The sequence below is a fragment of the Mycteria americana genome, chromosome 16 (genome assembly GCF_035582795.1).
Source record: "Mycteria americana isolate JAX WOST 10 ecotype Jacksonville Zoo and Gardens chromosome 16, USCA_MyAme_1.0, whole genome shotgun sequence".
Lineage (NCBI taxonomy): Eukaryota > Metazoa > Chordata > Aves > Ciconiiformes > Ciconiidae > Mycteria > Mycteria americana.
This window is the reverse complement of record NC_134380.1, coordinates 10,125,839-10,148,396: the sequence shown is the minus strand read 5'-3', so window position 1 is coordinate 10,148,396 and position 22,558 is coordinate 10,125,839. Positions and strand designations below refer to the sequence as shown.

The 22,558-nt window shown below is 38.1% G+C and overlaps 1 protein-coding gene across 2 annotated transcripts in view; it reads left to right on the top strand.

Moving 5' to 3' along the window:
• ERN1 (endoplasmic reticulum to nucleus signaling 1) overlaps positions 1-22,558 on the top strand; it is a 44,044-nt gene that overhangs the window by 9,911 nt on the left and 11,575 nt on the right. Inside the window, exons 2-10 of one of the 2 annotated variants that reach the window (XM_075518607.1) lie at positions 2,163-2,274; positions 12,708-12,741; positions 13,748-13,820; positions 15,477-15,549; positions 16,650-16,772; positions 17,623-17,724; positions 18,237-18,498; positions 19,115-19,193; positions 19,979-20,141. In XM_075518607.1, the coding sequence (XP_075374722.1) occupies positions 2,163-2,274; positions 12,708-12,741; positions 13,748-13,820; positions 15,477-15,549; positions 16,650-16,772; positions 17,623-17,724; positions 18,237-18,498; positions 19,115-19,193; positions 19,979-20,141 (1,021 nt within the window). The remainder of the gene's footprint in view (positions 1-2,162; positions 2,275-12,707; positions 12,742-13,747; positions 13,821-15,476; positions 15,550-16,649; positions 16,773-17,622; positions 17,725-18,236; positions 18,499-19,114; positions 19,194-19,978; positions 20,142-22,558) is intronic. The other variant, XM_075518608.1, reaches the window with a different exon arrangement.

The window sequence follows — 22,558 nt, the reverse complement described above, 5'->3', positions numbered from 1 at the left end:
CTTCTGGTTGCAGAATCAGTGGATCTGGCTTGTTAAATGCTTTTTTAAGGAAGATCGGAATACTGGACTAGATGATTATAAATCAACTACACAATCCTAAGTTGTTTCGGGAGTTCATGTACAAAAAGACATAAGGGGCAAAATTTTCATGAATTACTTTGATACAGTGGCTGCAATAGTTTGCTTTAACAAAAGTAATAATACAAAAGAATGAGAACTCATAACTCTACAATACAGCTTCTCTTTGCTTTTACATACAAATCAGGTCATTAGGCTAGAAAGATACTCTAAGTTCAGTTCTCATTACTAACATCTCGAGCTGCATATTTTAGAGGCCAGCATGAGAGGAACTGTTATTCAATGTCCCTGTTTGAACAAACATTGCAAAGTTTGATTCCAGATGCAGTTGTAAATATTTTATTTAAGTGCAGATGTCTGCGCAGCCTGCATAATTTAACTACGTCAGATAATGAAAATTATATTTATGTGTTAAGATACATCTCCTTTTTTTCTGGACTTCCAGCAGTTATTGCTGATCTATGGTTTGTGTATTGCTGATTTGTACTTTCATTTTTTCTGCACTGTGTGTTTTACAATTGTCTGTTCCAGCTGCTTTCATTATGAGTGGAAAGAAGCATGTATAATATTTGTAGGTGCAACCTGAAAGTTGGCTAGTTATTACTTTATTATATTATCCTTTTAGCTTTATGCTTTACCTGAAAGTTTAATGCTTTAGTTGAGTTGCACTAAAAATGTATAGTTTTTCAAAAAAAGTTACTCCTATATCCATGCATTTTAATTTGGCAATTGTGTATTTTGCTTTGCAATAATTCTAACATGACTGATAATTGTTTTTTACAATTGAAGTCATTGAAGGCATTATTAATTATGTAAAATGCATACACTTTCATTTCATGAACTGTGGTAGGTTAAGAATTATATTTAACTGTGAAACTTCCTAAACATGGCAGGTGGCACGCAGATGAGCAATGCAGATAACAGTCTACAAATGACAAGTTACTTGAGCAATAACTTGAGACTTGATAAATGGAAACAGGTCAGTCGTAGGGTGCATGGAATCATCTTTAGGCAGGAAGAGAAGAGCAGACATTAAATGAACATGTTTTTTCTGCTTTGTGTGATGAAACACTTCGGACTTAGCCTCACTGTTCCCGCAACAACTACATAGTTCAGAGTCCTCGATGTTTGTTTGATGCCCTTTTAATAAAATTACATGCTCTGCAATAGCCAGGCTCAAAAGCTGCTTGTGCTGTAGGAATAACAGCAGGCACCAAACAGCTCTGTACCCATACACGTAAATACGGAGTGACGTGTCCCCAGTGGCAGAATGATTAGAACGTCAAACTGAGGTTTGAATCCTGCAGCCAACTGCTTTCTAGGAGATGTCTGTGGATGTGTTAATACATATGGACTTTCTTAAGCAGTGTTATTTACTACCTACTGCAGAAATACAGTATTGGGAGACATGAGGTACAAAAACACAATTAAGAGGCTCAACAGTTTGGATCTCCTCTAGCCTTTAAGGTGCATCTATCCTAAATATTTTGCCCTTGCTCAGAGACAGCCTACATGCTTGCAGCTCCAGCCTGTGTCTCAGCTGCAGTCAGCCCCGTAGAATATTGATCATCTTTCAGTTTTATTTATCCATGTTCCACCCAGCCAATATCTTTTCATCTCTAGGGCACTAAATCTTGGCAAAAGTACGTTCTATTTACTTGGTAGTAGCAGGGCTTTGACATTAACACTTAGGTTCTCTGAGCTGCTTTGAAATTCCTTACCCTAGCTATCTTATTGCATAGTCTTTTGCAAGACTATGCAATAAGACTATTGCATAGTCTTACAAGAAGACTTTGATATAAAATTGAAAATGGAGGTTGAGTCGTAGATAGATGGTTCATGTAAAGCATCTCCCAGTTTGTCTCTAGGGGAGCTTAGCACAGTAAGCAGTTCCATAACAGTGACAGCAAAAAAACCCCCACCAAAAACCCCAACCCAAAACACTGAATTCAAAGGGACAAGAAAGTTGTCCAGTCTGTGCGATTAAAAAGAAGGATGATGTTCTAGGCAATGTACTGTATGACAGTTACAAGTAAACTCTGTAGTAAATAGTTACATTCAGTGTATGGGGTTTTCTTTTCCAGAACACCAGCTCAGTAACTGTGCCAGAAACCTTGTTGTTTGTTTCAACTCTTGATGGAAGTTTGCATGCTGTCAGCAAGAGGACGGGAGCAATCAAGTGGACTTTAAAAGAAGGTGAGTAGGAGGTGTCCTGATGCCCTCTACTCAGGAACAGTAGTAAAAGTCAAATCAATTGATAATTCAAACTGTTGTAGGGCCTGGTAAATACTTTCTTTTCTTTCTTATTTCTGCTCTTGCTCCAGAATTAAGCTACAGTGTTTCTGGAGTCATATTCATCTTCGTATTTTCACTTGCAGATCTTTTCCAGGTTTATGGAGGGGGGGGTTGCCAGAATGTTTAAGCTGTAGTGGTATAATTGGTAGGTATCATGTTTTATGGGAATTAGTGCAATATAAGCAAGCATAGAACAGAACAGATGTCAAATGATAGCGTCAGCTGGTGGAACTGGTGGCAAAGGGTTTGCATGATTCTATCTCTGGAATACCCTACATTCACTGGTGCAGTGGATATCGTGCAAACTTCGGGTCTTTTTTTCTATAATAGATGTTTAGGGACAGCACAGTTTTTTAAGTAAAAGAACTGCACTTGTCTAAATAAATCTAACATTGCTCAGTAACTGGAAGTGATTTTGTAATTTTAATTACTGATCAGACATAGCTCTTTCTGTCTTCATAAAAATTCAGTATTTAATACAAATTTGTTTTAGTGGGACTCTGATTATGTATGGTAGAAGTGATAGTAGCACTTTCTCTTCACTTTGGGAAATAAAATTAGAAAGCAGGTCAAATGGAAAGGAGTCACAGTGATTGCATCATTCTGTCCTCTGGTTTTAAACCTGATATCAGTTTAGTACCTGAGCTGAAATGGTAGGAAATGGATTGCGCGTATCTGATGTCTGCAGTACAAACCAGTTGTTCTTATTTGTGAAGCCATTCATATTTGAATGCAAATCTACCAGACAAAAAGTTAACTTCATAAATGAGCAAATAATGCTTTTGTAGCTCCTCTTGGAGTAAAAAGAGGTGAGCAAGTATTTTCTTGAAGGATCTTGGTTAATAGGTGTGATTACATTTTCTCCCCTGTCTCCTCTTTAAATTTAGGCCTTTCCTTTCCCTGAACAGTCTTGAATAAAAAAAAGTTATCAGCCTCCTCCTTTATTGTTGCTATAGGCTACTGCGGTGTTAAGAGAAGCTTACTGGTTTTTGCTTGTCATTCAACTGACATGAGCGTACACTACATAGTCCTATCCTAGAAGGGTATCGTAACTGGCATTTGTTTGCAGCCAGACTTAGTAAGTGGCAAGAGGTTTATTGAGGAAGAAATTAAGGCACTTTGGTAATGAAAAGGATCTTGGTCAGAGTGTGTTGCTCAAGAAAAAAAAAAAAATTGTTGCAAAACTATTGTTGGTATAGTAGAACTGCCAGACTGGATAATCTAGTTTTATAGAACTTCTTTTTTTTCTCTGTGTTGCTTACTATGTATTATTCTGCATCTTACGTACATGAGATACGTTCAGCTGCTTTTTGCAAACCACTTATTGCCCATTAGTTTATTTCTGTGTAATAGAACAACACACAAGGGTCAATGAAAAAAAAAATTAGTGGTAGTTATCATTGTTACAAGATGCTTCATGAGTTAACTTAGTTAAGTGTACGTGGAATGAGGGCCTGTACATATAAATTGGCGAATTAATTTGTAATTGGAGGGGGTTTATTTATTTTTGCAAAACTGTATTTGTTGGTGATCACCCTGTGGGTGGGAAGCCCAACAAAAATGAGACAGTGTTGGAAATTAATAGCCCATGAAAGTCTTTACCATCATGCTGTGCTAAATCCCTGGAGAGATTTAATAGTGCAGAATTCAGTATTAATATTAGTGTATAAACGCAGTGGTTGGGTGCATTCACTCTGTCAACAATATGCTTGTATTGTTACAGAGAATTACCCAGTGGGAAGTTGCACGCATTGCAAGCAGTGTTCTTGCAGGTGCCATTTTACCCTGATTATCAGACAATGAACCATGTGTTTGTGGTTCATGTACTTTGAGAAGTTGTGGAGGTCACCTAAAGTGCTGCAGCAGCATTCATCAGGAAGGGAACGTTTTATTGCTGCACTTAAGCAACAAGGTATTTAACAAAGGGCAATTCATATAAATTTGATTTTCATTTGGGGAAAAAAACAAGGCAGTGTTCATTATCAGGCAGTACTTAAACAAACATGAAAATCTTGCCATGTGTGGCTTGGTTTAATTTAGCACTGAAGCTTATCTTAGGTATGCCGAGTAAATGAGCCAGTGGTTATCACCACAATAACATCTTTGGGTTTCCTGCCTTCATGTAGTGCTGGCAAGAAAGGCAGTCTGAATACTTGTGCTCCCCATAAAGCAGGCAAAAAAATGGATCAGTTAGTAATAGGACTGTTGAGTAATTCTGAAATAAAGCTGCATTCCCTTCAGTTATATGTAGCGAGATTGTGGACCTGTTTGTTGAGGGTGCTTAATACCTTCATTTCCTGTTGGCTTTGATGGGTTCTACTATCCAACAGCTCTCAGGATTTTTCAGTGGCCAGGTAAGTGATGCTGCTCATTCCCTGGGCTTTGGAAAGCTGGAATATGGTTGGAAAGTTTATAGAAAAAACCCACACTCCTCCTCCCCCCAAATTTTTGAGAGGCACCTTTGCTCCTGCTGTGGCCCCACAAAAGCACATTGTATTGAAAGACACTCATTTGAAAGGGTAATGAAAGGGTGTGGCACGCATTTAAGATCAGAGACTAAATAAGGCCCTTAGTGCCATCTCTGATCAGTAAAAGGAGCTGTCAGTTCTAAGTGACAGTGTGATAGGATCCCATGTTTTCTGCACTTGCCACTAGCAAAATACTTAGTGAGCATCCTCAGTAACATTACTTAGGATTACATTTCTTCCCCCAAATTGCTGGAAATGAAACTTCTTGTGTCATTTCCTATAGATCTCTTTGAAAGGTGTAGAGGTACAGCACTGTAGGCTTGCAAAAGGTAAGAAAGTAGACAGTGATAGATATGGTGACGAGAAACCTGTTGGCAAGACGGAATCTGGAGAATGCTTTTGTCCTTAATGTCAGCTTTATATTCACAATTCTGATTTCAGTGTGAGCTTTAAAAATGTGATTTTAAGACTGTCCTGTTCCCTCGCTTCTTTGTAAAAGTCATCCTGTACATCTCTGTTAACTCAAGAGCTTGGGTTAATGATCTGAATATTGAACTTTGTGAGATGTTAAGAATGTAGTGTTTCAAACTGTACTCTTGGACAGAGTATTCCTTTGTTCTTCTGACAGTCACTTCTGTGTGTCCTTCTGTACTGTTCAAAGCGATCTCTTTCTTTTTATTCACCAGCTCCTTAAAAGGTTTTCCGCTAAGAACTAATTCAAAGTAATTTGCCAGAAGAACATATAATATATACAGATTTGGGTCTAGATTTAGAGCCAGCAGAAATTTTGTTAGGATCTTCAGTTCTCTGTAGCAATCAAAAAAGCCGATGGCCCACAATCAGTTTAAAAGGTTTTGATTTCTGATACCTTATTCATAACCTGCAGACTTCAGTGGACTAGTCATGATAAGACAACGTTTATAAAGACTGTACCTATTAATGGTATACAATTGTAGATTCTAAAGGGCAAATCTGAGATCTGTAGGTCCTGCTCTAATAACAGTGGTTATTCCCAGGCAAGAAGAAATATCTTTGTGCATAGCTGTAAATTAATAAGGATTGTCAAAACAAAACAATTGCAGAACAGTACTCTTTTCAGCAAATTCCAGAGGACAGTTTGTTAGTATCTCTAACGTCATTTACTGTAATTGCAACAGCAGGCGAGGATGACACGATTTTAAATTGGCCCGTTAGCCCAAATCTTATGGTAGGGCCTCAGGTCAGGAAACCGTTTTTTCCAGTTCATTCCAGTGGGGCACCAACTTACTCATTTGCTGTTTCAGAATCTCCCACTTCTTCTTTTCAGTCGTTGGTTTTGTATGTTCTACCTAAGGGCACATTACAGTGATGAAAATATGCAACTCTATCTTGTGCATTAAAAAAGACTTGTTTTTTGGTCAAAGGGCAAGTTTTGTCTATCATGTGTTTGTGAAATATGGAGAAAAGTAAAATGCATTATATTTAGCACTATGGTTATAGTTTCAAAAATTGTATATATGGCTTTTTTCCATATATGTATGCAAAATACAGGTTAGAATAGTCTGAAACGTGTCATACACTTCTGCCCACTCACAAGCAGATGATACAGGCACAAATATTTTCTGGCCACGATGCAACCAAAACTGTATTTGGGACATCTGCCAGCTGCCAGGTCAAAATCTTAATTTCAGGGAAGCGTAACTGAGCCCAATAATTTACTAAATTACTGGACAGTCATTATGTTAACAGGTTTCTAATAACTGCTGTACTTCTGAATAAAATCTTAGAGTTCTAGAATAAATCTTTATAATCTAGGATCAATGTCCTTTTAATTCTTTTTTTCTTGACACAGTTATTTTACAAATCTTTTTATTAACTTGTAAAAATGAAAGATTTCAGTTCTTACAGGATAACATTTCTGAAGTCCCACAATGACAAGGAGAGGTATCAGCAGTCTTTTTAATGGCATTTCTATTCTACTGATGCCCTTGAACTCCCTGTGCTTGGGGGCATTAATATGCTTTGCTGAATAAACTTAATGAAGAGTATCAGTGGCAATAATTTTACTGATAGTGTGTGCATGTGCTTGTTTACACACAGGTGTGTATTCCCAGGTCAGAAATCTAAAGCTAGTTTGTATTGAATTGTAGGATTTTAATGTAGGAATCGTTAACATACTCTGCCTTAGTGGAGGCTGAAGGAAAAACAAATTGGAAGTATCTGTAGAAAACTCGATCTTCCCTCCAGCACTGCAGATATTTACAGGATGGTGTCCTGCTTCCTAGCTCACCACCCATGCTCCATAGTTGTTTTGACATCTTTGTTTTCTTAGTCTAGAAAGTGGAAAGCTTTTGGACAGGATATCATACCAAAAGCTTTATGTAGGACATTGCAAGAAGCTGGCTTTTCCTCTGCTACAGGGAATGGAAGCTTAAGGGAGAGGCAGATGTATTTTTATCACAGTTTCAACACATTTTCTCTGTAAAGTTTTTGTTCCAATGCAGAATACTTACTGCTTTGTTCAGTGGTTATTATCACTCTTGTTGGTATTGGAACAGATCAGGCCTATTAGAATGACTTACCTAATTACAGGGAACTGCAGTTCAGGGAAATTTTGAAAGCAGGATTACATGATTCCAGTCTCAGCATGTTAACACTTGAGTGCTGAGCTGTTGAAGAGAAGATAAGGCCTCAGTTCTCTGACTTTTGCAAGAACTTTTTCCATTTGACCAGTTGTGGAGTAAAAGGTGACTTCAGTTATAAGACGACTCATTCTTTTACTAGTCTGTATTCAAGCACATGAAAACTATTGTTAAGACCTGACGACAATAAATTAAACTCAAGATTATCTTTTTGTCTCAGAGTGAGTTCTTATTTCAAAACAAACTTTGAAATAAAGTTGGAATATGTCCCAAACCACATGAAAGTGAATATGAAGAGTTCATTGTCTGTCTTCAAAGTATCTTTGCATAGCTACAACCTTAGTTCAAGATCATGAAAGTGTTAAGAAAATGAGAAAATTTACATTGCCCCAGGGGCTATAAATGTAGAGAGATGGATCTCCACAGCTGGGCTTTCCAGCTGGATGGTGCTAGTAGTGAAAGAAGAATTCCTTTCACTTCAGAAAATAAACTCCTCCATCAGTTTGTGTTCACTCATTGTCAATAGCCTCATGCGTGGAAATGAATCAGATACTGATGCTAAATGCTTTCTAACAGTTCATATACAACACTTAAATGTTGCAGGAAGCCATCAGAATAATCAGTGTTTTGGTTCATGTGCCAGTAAGTACTAAAAAAATTTCCTGCTGCTTTGTAATAACATCCTAATCTGTTCCATCTACCTCTTTTTTATCAGTGTCAGTAAATCAAATTTTAGTTACTGAGAAAACAAGTAAAAACAGGATTTTTTTCACTTCTGATGAAGCACTGTTGCTTGTGGTATTGAAGATATGATACTAAAGAAAAGTTTAAGGACTTTCTCATGAGCATGGTGCTTCTGTACAGCACACACTGAATAGCTTGGAACTTGTCATAAGGCTTTCATTCATGTCTTCTGATAACACAAGAGTGCTTCAGAAAAACGCACGACAGAAGTTGAAGAGACATTCATGGGATTTCTGGGATCATTTATTAAAGTGTAGGATACATTTGTTGATGAAATCGTTATGAGTGACATTTTTCCAACAGCTGTCAGAAATACAAGCTTGGGGGTAAAAGCTTAATGCAAGTAAATATTGCACACAGATATATATGTGTGTGTTCTTTCACTATTATGGTACTACATGTCGATAAAATCATGCAAAACTTCTCAGACCTTTGAGATAGTTGGAGCAGAGTGGAGCACTTTTTTGTTTGTAAAAGTAGATTGCCCAGTCTTAGAAAATTAAGTGAAAACAAGTTATTAGTCCAAAAATGCTGTACTGTATTATTACTATTCACTGTATTTTGGAGGCAGAGAGGGAGCTATAGGAAAGCATTACTAACCAGACTCTCCTGCAAATGTCATGGACAAACCAGGATCAGTTGCTAGAAAACATAATCTACCTTTTGAAATTTCCTATAATTGTTCAGGTGTTCCTGAGCATTCTTTGAAAAAAAAACCCAAACAAACAAACAAACCTGAAATACTAATATGTTTGAGGAAATCACATTCTGTCCTGTTCTACTGTAGTGTGCATGTTGTGTCAGTAACTGCAGTTAGAAAATTTGAAACTTGATTCAGATAGTACTAGTTTTATACTGTAATTTCATATAACAACTTAACACCTCCATTTAATTCAGAGAATAAGCAGTCCTTTTATTAAAATTAAATTTAAAAGTTTCTGAAGATAATTTGGACAAGAAACTATTTTCTTTTGCTTTGCCTAGGCTGACTAGAAACTGATTTTAAAGAAAATCTTCATTACTATACTTAAACAATATATATGCAGTCAGATATCACTTTAAAAACAAGTTGTGCAGCTTTGTTATCACTAACAATCATTTGAGGAGGAGATGTTTGTAGATAGGACAAAGTTGCTCAAGCACTGTTGGTGAAGATTGCTGTTGTCTAGCAATAGTCGTCATCACCACAGGCGACAGTTTATTTTTTACCAAGTAAGACACTCTCTGTGTAATCAGTTCATCAAGAGACTTGCAAAGTTTATTTGGCTTTTGCCTTAACAATGCTTGTAGCATTTGCCATTTGCGTTAAATCTTACTTCAACTGAGGCAGGTGCCATTTTCTGCTGATTTAGCATGCTGGTTTTTTTGGGTTTTTTTTTTTTTTTTTTTTTTTTTTTTTTTCCCACAAAACTGTGAGAGTTTCCCTTCCCATGAAGCACTTATGATTATAAAAACTCCAGCCTGTGGTCTTTAGTGTCTCTTTCTTCTTTTAGTTCATCTCACCTAGACCTGTGGATGCATGGAGTATATAAACTTTATGTCTGTTTGCTTTTAGTAGTTCAACCTGGCAGTTCAGCTCCAGAGCTGAACCACTTTATATAATGGTCAGCTAATACCTTTTTCTTTATTGCTTTTCTTTAGTAATGGAGAGATGATGATGTAAGTCACCATGTGTTGCATTAGATATTGTAAAGCTCGTGGAATACTTGAAGCAAACACTGAGAAATAATTGGCATATAATCAACCATAAGTTTGGAGCGGAGGGCTCCCTCCCAACATATCCTGAAACCAGTTTCTTCACACAAGGGATAGAAATGAATTGCTTGATGTAGTTAATGGAATAAAGGTCTGACTAAGCAGTGTGGTCTGTAGAGACAGATATATAACAATCCATCACTTAGTTCCTTTGTTTGAATGTTAATTATTCTTAGGCCCTTTTGATGTGTACTTGGGTTCTCAATAAATTAAATGGAGTTTATGATATAATGTGGAGCTCTACACTTGCATAGCACTCCCATCTTACATGAATGAACAGTGGTAATGGTGATAATTCACCACTAAGAGAAAAATTGCTCAAGATAGGTGCTCTTGCTATACATCTTCTATGACTACATGTCAGTGCCTTGGACTGTTAAGAGTACCAGCTAAATTGTCTCAGCGTTTTTGCTGCCCTATGTATGAGGCTCCAAGTATAAGCTAACATGACTAGGCTGTGTCTGTGCCGTCCGGTGGGTTTCTTCCCAGAGCTGGCACACAGGTCTACAGGGGTCCCTGCATTAGAGGGGATTTGCTGTGATGCGGAGGGAGACTGTGTTTGATGCTGTTCTTGCCAATGTGGGAGATGCCAGTGCAGTGGTGAGTAACCATGTGATGTGGGAGATAGGTAAAGCACGAAACTGGACAAGTCTGCTCACTGGGCAGTGAGTTTGCTAGGCGTAGTATGGTTCAGTGCTTGAGTAGAGCACTGCTCCCTCTCCAGTTAATTGGGTTGTTCCCAAAAGCTTAATATGCTTTTGAGTAGTTTATTCTGACAGGTTTGAGGATGTATCTGGAACATTTTTTTAGGCTTAAAGAGAAAAAAAAAAAAGAAAAATATGTAGTTATGTTTTGAACAAAGCTGCTGTGAGAGTGTTTACTATTGTAAAAAAAATGGATGAAAATAAACATAGCTTTACTGTTATTCCTCATATTGTGCTTTCTTTCTGTCTTTGATATTATATGTGTATCTTTGGTGACTACTGTTTTCAGCTGCATTGCTGTTACAGAGCTGTTTGGGTAGGGGTTTCTTATGTTTTTTTAATCTGTCAAACGAAGGGACATGCTTCTAGGCTGTTATCATCAAACCCAGCATTTCGTGTGGTGCAATATACTGCAGAGTGGTAGAGACTTTGTAAGACCCATGTAATGAACCCTGAATTTCTTGTTCTTGTCTTGCTTAGCTCTGCAAATACCACAGTACACTCAAGCTGTCCAGAATCTGTGCCAGTTTCCCAATGAAAGGCTCTCAAAACATCATTGTTTTTGTTCTTACTTCCTTCCTGTAGCATCATGGTGTTTGCATGGAGACAGAACAGGTGAAAAAACCGTATTTGTTTGCTTGGTCATCTTTCATCTTCTTACTCAGGCTTATTCTAGTGTAATGGTTTGATTTCCCCTGCAGAAGTGAAGATACCTTGCATCCTCTTGACGTCTGAGTTACTTTCTGCCAATATACCCGTAAATAAGCACACACGTTTGTCTTGGAAATTGTAAAGTATGTCTTACAAATCTGGGAACTTTTGTGGTTTTGGCATCAGGATTGAAAATCCCATGGTTCAGGATTGAAAATCCCATGGTTCAGGATTTTCTGGGGCCTCAGATAGTAATTTTGAGGTCACCTCACCTTACATTAAAATCAAATTATTGTTCTTAATTTACCTTTTAATATGTAAGGATTTAGATTTAGCATTGTCAGTTTTTATTTCGTAACTTCTTTTTGTTGATGAAAGCTAAACTGTGATTCTGATCACTCAAAATACCAACTACTGTGAGGTTGTTTCCAAACCTTTTGATTTTTATGTAATGTGGATTCTTGGATAAATTGTAGTGGGGAGATTATTTAAGTGAAAAAAAACAGTTTGAGGTAATTTTGTATAGCCCTTGGCAGACTTCTGTTTGGTTTTTTTTTATTTCAGTGACTTGCTCATCACAGAGGTTTTATCTTGGAGTAGGAAGTGGAGCTAAGTTTTTTATGACTTGCATCAGAGTCTTGCTCTTAAGTCATTGGCAGTCTTCCGGTTCATTTCAGTAGGTGTAGTGCTAGGCTTTCAGTTTGTATGTTGCATTTGAAATTAAATGTTGAGTTGGCTAGAAAGCATATGCTTACCTGCCTGGTACACAAGGTATGCGAGACACAAAGTAGCAAAAGTTCATAAAATACAGATTTAAAAATATCAAGATACGTACTTTTGTATCCCTGTTCTCACAATGCCTGCAAAACTTCCATTAGCTATGGCTTGTTTTTAAGATTGGTTGTTGAAGCCTGCACAGCGAAGGCAGTTGCTGCAAGGTATGGTAAGCTGCCTCCTGGGCAGCCAGTGCCCAGCAATCGCACATATGTATTGAAAGCAAGAGTTTTTATTAACATGTATACAGGCAGTTCTAACAGACTATACGCTCTATCCAAGTGAGAAATAAGGAGAAAACTCAAGCTACAATACAGTACTGCTATCTTCTCCGAGTCTCCTCCCAGGGACAGCTGGGGAGTAGTGTGGATAAAACTGAGCAAAGGACTTCAGAAGGTTTAAAACTTCTCAGGTGCTTTGTACTTTCCCATTTTACAAACCTAGTTTCATGACCAAACAGGAGATCTCTGAGGCTGCCGAGATGGCCCCTTTCAAACTCCGTGCATCAGCCTTTCAAAAAGGAGCAAGTTGTTGCAGGCCTGTCTTAATCATGTATCTAGTGAGTTTAAGGAATTGAATTGCCAGTATTATGACTTTCTCTTTTTCTGTTTATGCAGATCCTGTACTCCAGGTGCCAATACATGTGGAAGAGTAAGTCTGTTTCCTTATCTCATTTACTGTTTGTTTGATTTTCACTGACATCTTGAAATTTGGTTTAATTTGAACCAAAATGATCTATGTTCTAGAAAAGTTACATACCTTGCATAAGTCAATTTAAGGTGGTTTAGAGAGCAGATACAGAATGGATATAATTAGCTACATATAATTCTCTTATTTGTAGTGCTAAGAAGAAACGTCCTGTCTGCAGACTGTTCTCTCAAGCTCTTGCTCAGGTTTAGAGATCAAGAGGGCTAACTGTGCTAGAATCTTAACTGACCGGCTTTGAAAATGATAGAAACAGCTAGGGAGTGATCTCTGGGGTTTGTACTTCTTATTCTCTTCAAATAAAAGACTAAAAATAGCGAAGCATAGGAAACTCCAACCACCACTACTACCAGAATCTTCAAATGAAACCCTCAAGCTGTTACTTCAGAGTAGTTCCTCCAGCATAGCAATCTCACATTTAACTAGAAAATTTGGGGCTTTAACTTTATGTCTCTGAAGTCAGTGGTAACATCCTTTCTTTTTTGTGGTTTGTTTTTGATGTTGGGGTTTGTTTGGGTTTTTTGTAGTTTGGGTGGGGGGTTGCCTTTACCTCTCAAATTTACTTGGTTCTGGCAACTCTTTTATTGTTCCTTGCCTTCCTTACGCTCTCTGTTTTTGTTTATTTGTTTGGTTTGTTTTTAATTCTGTGGCATTTTAAAAGCATATAGAACTTGTTTAAAAGCTTTCACCCAGGTGATTGCCTGCCACATTTGGATCTTTGAATTTTCAAATGTATTAGTAATCTTATGTTATATCAGTTCTGAAACTTTTAAAATATTTTCTCATTTTCACAGTTAATAAATGAAACTTCAAAAAATGGATAATACAAAGTAAAAAACTTAATGTCAGATGAACTTCTCTGTAAAGCCAGTACTGACTGTATTTGCTTTCCTGTTCTCTGAGAAGCACAGTACTTTTTTTTCATAATTTATAATTGCTGCTTAAATCCTAGGCCAGCATTTCTTCCAGACCCAAATGATGGCAGTTTGTACACGCTTGGTGGCAAGAATAGTGAAGGCTTGACTGTAAGTATATTTTTTTAAATTCCCTGATAAGTTTTAGAAAAGCACCCTAATCGGACTCACATGAAGGATAAGTCCCCAAGGGAACTTTCTGCTTTCTTGACAGTAATGTAAAGTTTTGCAGGCTTTTGTACTGTTTAATGGAAGTGCACCAGTTTCTTGGAAAAGCTTGATCAGACTAGCCAAAAACCAGTGTCCGCTGCCTGCGCCAATGTTAGGATACAAGTTTTTGGAATGACAGTGCCCTATGTTGTGTTGCTAGCACCTTTGCAGAGTGAAAACATACTTTATTTTATTAGAGCAGAAAGTTGCCACCTTTCTTCTGATCATCAGGAAATAATTTCTGCTTGAAAATACCAACAACAGATATGTTTTGTCCACTTGTACTATTTTTCTGTAACTTGCTAAAATAATGATGATGATGACCAATAAAATTTCTGTTGTATTATCCAAATACTGAATAATCTCTGTATGATTTGATGGGAAAGGTGTACCCGGAATAATACAAATCAGTAATGTCACTTTCACCCAAATACTTAATTTTCTAAAACCATCAGCCAAAAGGCAGGATTAATATATGTTCTGTGCTGACACCTTTAGAAGACATCTTTTTAAGATTTAGTAAGCAGACAAAAATGCTGAACCTTTTCAAAATAGTCACCAATCCATGTAACCCACAGATACTAGCTAATGTTTGACTTTTATTTTTAAACTTTGTAGTGATACTCAGATAAAATATTTGGCTCCCCACAAGTTTCTTTTCTCTGGCAGCTGCTGTGATTTCCCTTAAGAACTTTAATATTGTTAAATATTTTAGTATTTGCTCACCACTCCCCCCGCCCCGCAGTACAGCCAGATCATAACTTGCAAAATGATTCTTGGTTCTTTTCCTGGGTGAATCCAGGAAGCAGCAATCTATTTGAATCTATTCCTTTATTCTGTTAATCTCCTCTCTTTTTGAATTAAAGTAATTGAACTTCTGTTTAGAATCACTATTATAAAAGTTTTAAGCAAGAGTGGAGTAATTTTAACGTATTTAAGTAAACTTAGCAAAGGCCTGATCATTATTGTTGGTGCAGCTTGTCCATTACTCTTGTGACCTCATCTCAATAAAAGTCTCTTAAAACTTAGTAAGGATCGTCACCCATTCTGTAAGTGCAATACAGGCTTGGCAGTATCTCAAGAACTCTTCAGTCAGAGATTCATGCTTCGCCCTCTCAACAGTGTCATTTGTATGAAGATATCTGGCCTTTATAAATGTTACTGTACAGTCCTGTGGAGAGCCGTTTTATATTCATTATAGGGGAGACAATTAAACCATGGTATGTTGAAGCCCAGACAGTTTATAAGTGATGATAGTAGACGTTAAAACCACAGAGTCTTGGCCTCCTAACCTCTCAGCTGCAAGTAGTTCTTCCGTTCTACATGCATTTTTCCTGTTGTAAACTCACTGAGACAGACTTCTCTCTGTTCTGGGTTTGCAGAGCAGGGCCTTGACCTGAAATTTTGAGTTCTCAGGAACTGCAATAATACAAATAAACAATAAAAAACTGTCATTTGAGATTTCTGAAGTGTTCTGACCACCCTTTTGTATAAACAAATATGAAGACTCTCACAGCAATGTTAATAAGCTTTTATTGTTGGGGTTTTTTTCCCTAGAAACTTCCATTTACTATCCCAGAGCTGGTGCAGGCATCTCCCTGTCGCAGTTCAGATGGGATCCTGTACATGGGTGAGCTCAAATTTAATATCTTTTAGATTGTAATATGTTCAGAGACTACAAAATTTAGAGACTCCCAGACAGACTGCATGGAAATATGCTTTATTTTCAGTATTAATTATGTTTTTTCATTAACCTTTCTGATGACAGAAAATCTGATTAATACAGAATTCAGTTACTGTTTGAAGATTAAAAACCAACTACTTTTCCTGAAGGAGAAGATAGCTTTTCTAAGCAGTGCATAGCCTGTATGGGTTTTTTTGGTTTCTTGAGATGCTATCTCTCAACAAAGTGTGACTTCTACTTAAAATCTTCTTGTGCTTATAAATGTCATTGACTGCCTGACCATTATAATTAAATAAGAAATCCCATTGCAACACGGTTAGACATCCTCCATTATGTGAGATCCGGTCCGTTCATTTATACTACAAATAATTACAAATTTATGGCTCACTGTCCTGACTTACTCTAACTGCAGATGGATTTGGGAGGAGAAAGGGAGAAGGAAGGACAGTTATTACTTATCACAACAGTAAAATGTGTGAAGAATCAGGATGGACTTAGTTGTTGTTTTGTTTTGTTTTTTAAAATCTCCTGAAGGGCCAATACCTACTTCTGGTTCTCCACTTCGTGTCTCTCCAGTAAAGGAGTGAAAAATGTTTATTTGAAGCTTCTAAATACAACACATATGTGTTAGCGTCAAATAAATATTTAAGGTCATGGCTTAGTGGGATATTCGATTTGAAATGTGTAGACCCTCACAATTTTTTTCCATCTACTGTCCTTCAACATTAGCACTTCAGTCTCCTCTTCTGCTAGCTCACAGGATCTTCTACACTCAGAACTCTGTTAGATATTATCAGTGTGAAAAAATAATTCAGCCAATAGTACTTACCATTCTAAATATTGTATCTAGTTTTTCTTGTCAATATTTGGGATTGGCCAGTAGTACTAAATGATGAAACTGAGCCTGACTATGAGAAATAGTTTGATTAAAAATGCTTTATTCATGCTAAGTTCATGAGCCTACTAAAGAAAAAAGAAGACTGAAAAGCTTGATGGAAGTGCAGTTTTCCAACTGAATGGTAATGTGGCTTAAATTATTATTTCAGGTAAAAAGCAGGATATTTGGTATGTGATTGACCTCATGACTGGGGAGAAACAGCAAACCTTGACTTCCTCATTTGCAGAAAGTCTTTGCCCGTCAACATCCCTCCTGTATCTTGGGAGAACAGGTCATATGCTTTTTTTTCTGCAGCTTAGAAGGAAATTTGTTGTTGTAATTGTTTTTAAAGTTTAGGATCATAACAAATGACCTTGTGATCAGTTCAGGTTTTCAAGTTTATTTCTTAGAAAAACTTCTGTCAATTATGATTTCAGACTGTACACAGAAAAATTATTAACTTTCTAGACCAGCAGAAAGATACTGTTTTTTTAAACTTTGGCAGTAGGCATGCTCCATTATTCTTCTTGTTGACTAAGTAGCATTTATATTCTATTTAACAGTGCATTCCAGTAGCAGCTGTGAACCCAAATTTGCTCTGTAACATACAGCTTTTATAAAAACTGTTTAAGGAAAATGGAGATAAGGCATATCCACTGAAATGACAAATGCAGTATTCTAAAATAACTGTTAAAATTAGACCAACACCATATAGGTGTTGACTAGTAAAAAGGAATAAGTGTTATAGACTTGTTCTTTAACCTCTATATTAATGCGTTCTTTAAGTGTGATAGTTCAGTTACAGAACAAGGTATGCTGAATTTTAGAATGCAGGGTTTGGAAAATTGTAAGTAAAACAAAGTACATCAGAAGCAGCGGTGCAGTAAAAACAAAATGCTGGTAACGTGGGCAGTAACTGTCTGCAGGGCTTGTTCCGAGGTTCCTGTAGATCAGTATATGAGTGGATCAGGTGTTATCTTTAACAGCTATGAAATGTTTGTTTATCAGAAGTGTTGGGAAAATGAAATGCAGAGAGCAGTAAGTGGTGCATGTGGTGTTTTGAAGAGTGTCTCAGATTTGAGATGATTGATTCTATTCTCTCATAGGTTTTTTTGCTTCACAGACTGTATATTTTTTAACAGAGTACACGATCACAATGTATGACACCAAGAAGAAGGAGCTGCGATGGAACGCCACCTATTTTGATTATGCAGCTACTCTGCCTGATGAAGACATAAAATACAGTAAGAATTTACTTGCTGTCTTTTTTTGTTTGTTTGTTTTCCCCACATACTGACCATGGGTTTTGCATACAGGGAAAAATATTCTGATTTTTTTCTATAATTAATAGGTCAAGCTGTCTGTCTGATTTTTGTGCAGTTGGTATACATCTGCCAGTTTTTATCCTTTACACACCGTAATATCTAGAGCCTGTTAGGTAGCTTCAGGTAAATTGAATCTAAGAAGGTACAGCTCTTGAAGATATGACTCTTTAAAATTTAGTGAAAAATGTCAGGAGAGGAAGCAAACCTAAACTGTGGTGCACACTCAGAAAAAGCTATTGCAATGCTATTGCATTGCAACTGAACTTTTATCAACTTAGTTCAGACAACTGATTTGGTGATCAGCTATTCTTTTGCAATGTAAGGTGTAATGGACTCCACAGTTAACATAAGGCTTGAGCTGTTAATGTGTATATTTAAAATTGCATGTCTGCAGCAATCCAGATAATCTCCTATATATTTGTACATTGTAGAAATGTCCCACTTTGTGTCTAATGGAGATGGACTGGTGGTGACTGTAGACAGCGAGTCTGGGGACGTACTGTGGATTCAGAATTACGCTTCTCCTGTGGTAGCTTTTTACATCTGGCAACGTGAAGGATTACGGAAAGTTATGCACACTAACGTGGGGATAGAAACTCTGCGATACTTGACGTTCATGTCTGGGGAGGTTGGACACATTACCAAGTGGAAATACCCTTTCCCAAAGGAAACAGAGACCAAGAGCAAACTGACGTGAGCATCAATATTCCTGTTGTTCTCACTATCTATTTGACAGAGCTTTGTCATTAAAACCTTATTTATATACATTCAGTTTAGGATTGTTCTACAAGTTTCAAGATGATGAAAAGAATACATAAATGCAGCTCTAGTTCTCCAGCTGTTATTTTATGTCATATTTGAACTTTTACTGTCTAAAGGCAGAGACCAAAAAAAAAAAAATCTGTCATAAACTTAGGAAATGTATGTTCATAACTTTTATTAGATGTTCTGTGTTGAGTAGTTTCTTATAATGTGGAATGGGATTGTTTTTTATAATGTGAAGCCTTTCACATAATAAAAAAGGTGCATAGCATTTTGGCAAATACCAGTTATTGAATAATGCAGAAATAGGACATGAGTTATGTCAAATGAGTAATTGTGAGGTGAATAATCAACTAATAATGCTTTCACAGTTAAAAAGAATGGCTTCATAGTACAGCAGTACTTAAAACAATTTTACAGATCCAGGCTTCTCAAGATACAAATATTGGTGATTTGAGAAACTCGTGCATTAGTTCTGCAGGATTGTGTTGCCAAGGTTTTAGCTAAGATTTGTCTACTTCTTTCCAACACTTTTGTTTTTTTCCAGACCAACTCTATATGTAGGGAAATACTCCACAAGTTTGTATGCATCGCCATCAATGGTGCATGAAGGAGTAACTGTTGTGGTAAGTTGGGAGCTGCAAGAGTTGAATGACACCTGCTGAAAAGTGCCTTTACAGAATTAGTACTGTTCTGGGTTTAAAAAAAAAAGTTGAAATGCAAACATACATAAAAATATATTAAAAAAAAGACAACTTTGCCATTGTAAAGTGGCAAAGGGATCTGATTAAAATAGAAAATAAACCACTGAAGGCTACATCTACATCTACAGAAATTTGGTTTTAAATTGCAGATTGCTATCAAGAAATGCATAGCAAATTGTTTCATTTCATGAAACAATTAACAGTAAGCCTTAGAATGCATGACCATATTACAGGAATCATTTCAAATGCTGCAGAGAAGTAACTGTAGCTCATCAGGAATTGTGCCAGGCAAGCTTAGCAGGAGTGGGCCAGAGGTTGCTATGCGGTATTGTTGGTGCATTGTGGTTAATGTTAAAATTGCTGTTCTGTTCATCAAAGTAGCTCCCCATAGATGGGAAACTGCATCATAGTTTTGTTTTGCTCACGTTGTGGCTGTGCGGGTAGAAAATAAAGATCCTATTTAACTTTTCTAAAAAAAGAGAGAGTAATCTCATCTCCTAGGCAACATGTAATTTAGAAGGTCTAATGTCCAAGGTCGTTGAAGCAGTTGCTGAGGGCATAATCACGTTGTTTACTTACAGTGACTTTGCTGCCAGTAATTTTTGCTTGCCCACCAATTTTGACCTCCATTTTTTTATTTAGTTGCCTATTTAAATATTAGAGGGACACAGTGCTTCCTTAATTGTAACAATAATCTCTCTTTCTAGCCCCGCGGCAGTGCCATACCCTTACTAGAGGGTCCAAAAACAGAAGGAGTCACAATTGAAGACAATGGCGAGTGTGTTATCACCCCCAGTACGGATGTAAAGTTTTCAGGCAGACTGAAAGAAAAGAACAAACTCAACTATTGGAACGACTGGCTTTTAATAGGTATCCGAGGTCCCTTGCTTGGCCCTGATCTGCTGCTCACACAGGGTCGCATTGCCATCTGGTGGAGAATTCTAATCCAAACCTCAGAGCTGTTTTTCAGCTGCTGTAAATCAGTCATAATGACTGCCTAAATTCAGGCAATAATTACTGAATTCTAGTAATCGTTTCTAATGCATCCTCATTTGCATATGAATTAATGTCTTTAAGTATACGACTGCATACTGTTTTTCCCAAGGCCCCTGCTTTATTCAGTGCATAGGATGAAGAGTGCTTAGCTCAATATGTGGAAAGTTGTTTATCACTTATTTGCCCCCTTCTTCAGAGAGGGGTATAGATAATTTATTATTTACTGTAAATATTGTATTCTGGTTCCTTTGGATCTTTTTATTGTGCATGTCACTTTAATTCTCATCATATGGATCAAATGGTCATGTTTTCCCCGCTTTACAAATGGAGGATTAAGGCACAGAGGCTGAAGATAATATTAATAAAGTGTCAGCCTGTCCTGTCTGTCCTAAATCCCAAAGTTTTGGAATTTACTTTTCAGGGCATTTACAGTCTTGCTTCAAAAATGAAGAACTGTCTGAAGTTCAGTTTTAAGTGATGCAAGTTAGGAGGTTAGCAAATGTGACACCCATCTACAAGAAGGGCTGGAAGGAGGATCCAAGGAACTAAAGGTCTGTCAGTCTGACCTCGGTGCTGGAGAAGGTTATGGAGCAGATCATCTTGAGTGCCATCATGCGGCACGTACAGGTGATCAGGCCCGGTCAGCATGGGTTTACGAAAGGCAGGTCCTGCTTGACTAACCTGACCTCCTTCTATGACAAGGTGACCCACTTAGTGGATGAGGGAAAGGCTGTGGATATTGTCTACCTGGACTTTAGTAAAGCTTTTGACACCGTTTCCCACAGCGTTCTTCTGTAGAAACTGGCTGCTTATGGCTTGGATGGGTGTACGCTTCGCTGCATAAAAAACAGGCTGGGTGGCTGGGCCCAAAGAGTTGTGGTGAATGGAGTTAAATCCAGCTAGTGGCCAGTCACAAGTGGTGTCCCCCAGGGCTCTGTGTTGGGGCCAGTTCTGTTTAATATCTTTATCAATGATCTGGACAAGGGGATCGAGTGCACCCTCACTAAGTTTGCAGATGACACCAAGTTGGGCAGGAGTGTTGATCTGCTTGAGGGTAGGAAGGCTCTGCAGAGGGACCTGGACAGGCTGGATCGATGGGCCGGGGCCAATTGTATGGGGTTCAACAAGGCCAAGTGCAAGGTCCTGCCCTTGGGCCACAGCAACCCCATGCAACGCTACAGGCTTGGGGAAGAGTGGCTGGAAAGCTGCCCAGCAGAAAAGGACCTGGGGGTGTTGGTTGACAGCCGCCTGAATATGAGCCAGCAGTGTGCCCAGGTGGCCAAGAAGGCCAATGGCATCCTGGCTTGTGACCGAAACAGTGTGGCCAGCAGGAGTAGGGAAGTGATCATGCCCCTGTACTTGGCACTGGTGAGGCCGCACCTCGAATACTGTGTTCAGTTTTGGGCCCCTCACTACAAGAGAGACATTGAGGTGCTGGAGCGTGTCCAGAGAAAGGCAATGAAGCAGGTGAAGGGTCTGGAGCAGAAGTCTTATGAGGAGCAGCTGAGGGAACTGGGGTGGTTTAGTCTGGAGAAAAGGAGGCTGAGGGGGAGACCTTATTGCTCTCTACAACTACCTGAAAGGAGGTTGTAGAGAGGTGGGGGTCGGTCTCTTCTCCCAAGTAACAAGCGATAGATAGGACAAGAGGAAATGGCCTCAAGTTGTGCTGGGAGAGGTTTAGATTGGATATTAGGAAAAAATTCTTCACCAAAAGGGTTGTCAGACATTGGAACAGGCTGCCCAGGGAAGTGGTTGAGTCACCATCCCTGGAGGTATTTAAAAGACATGCAGGTGTGGTGCTGAGGGACATGGTTTAGTGGTGGACTTGGCAGTGCTAGGTTAACCATTGGACTTGATGATCTTAAAGGTCATTTCCAACCTAAACGATTCTATGATTCTAAGTTTATAATTATGTGATATATGCCATAGAATCTCTGTGGCAGGGACGGGATGTAACTTTCAGCTTCTTTAACTGCCGCCTTTCTCTGCCTGTGATCCCTTTCTTTGTTAGTACTGCCCTGCTCTTGCATTTCATCAAGCAGCTCCCTTTAAGCAGTTCGTATTCCTCTGCAGTCCTCTGCACTGAATGACCCGTGCCCTCAATCTTTTCCCTCCCTTTTCTTTCCTGCTCTATACTTGAGCAGGAGTCTGTCTCTGTCTACTCCAACTGCAAAAGCTGGGAGCACAGTAGTGTCTCCCTTTTCTCACTTACTGCAATAGCACAAGTCAAAGGAGTGTGAAGAGCAATTGTAGCTGAGCACTGGATTGATTCTTGCTTCCTTCTTGTGCAG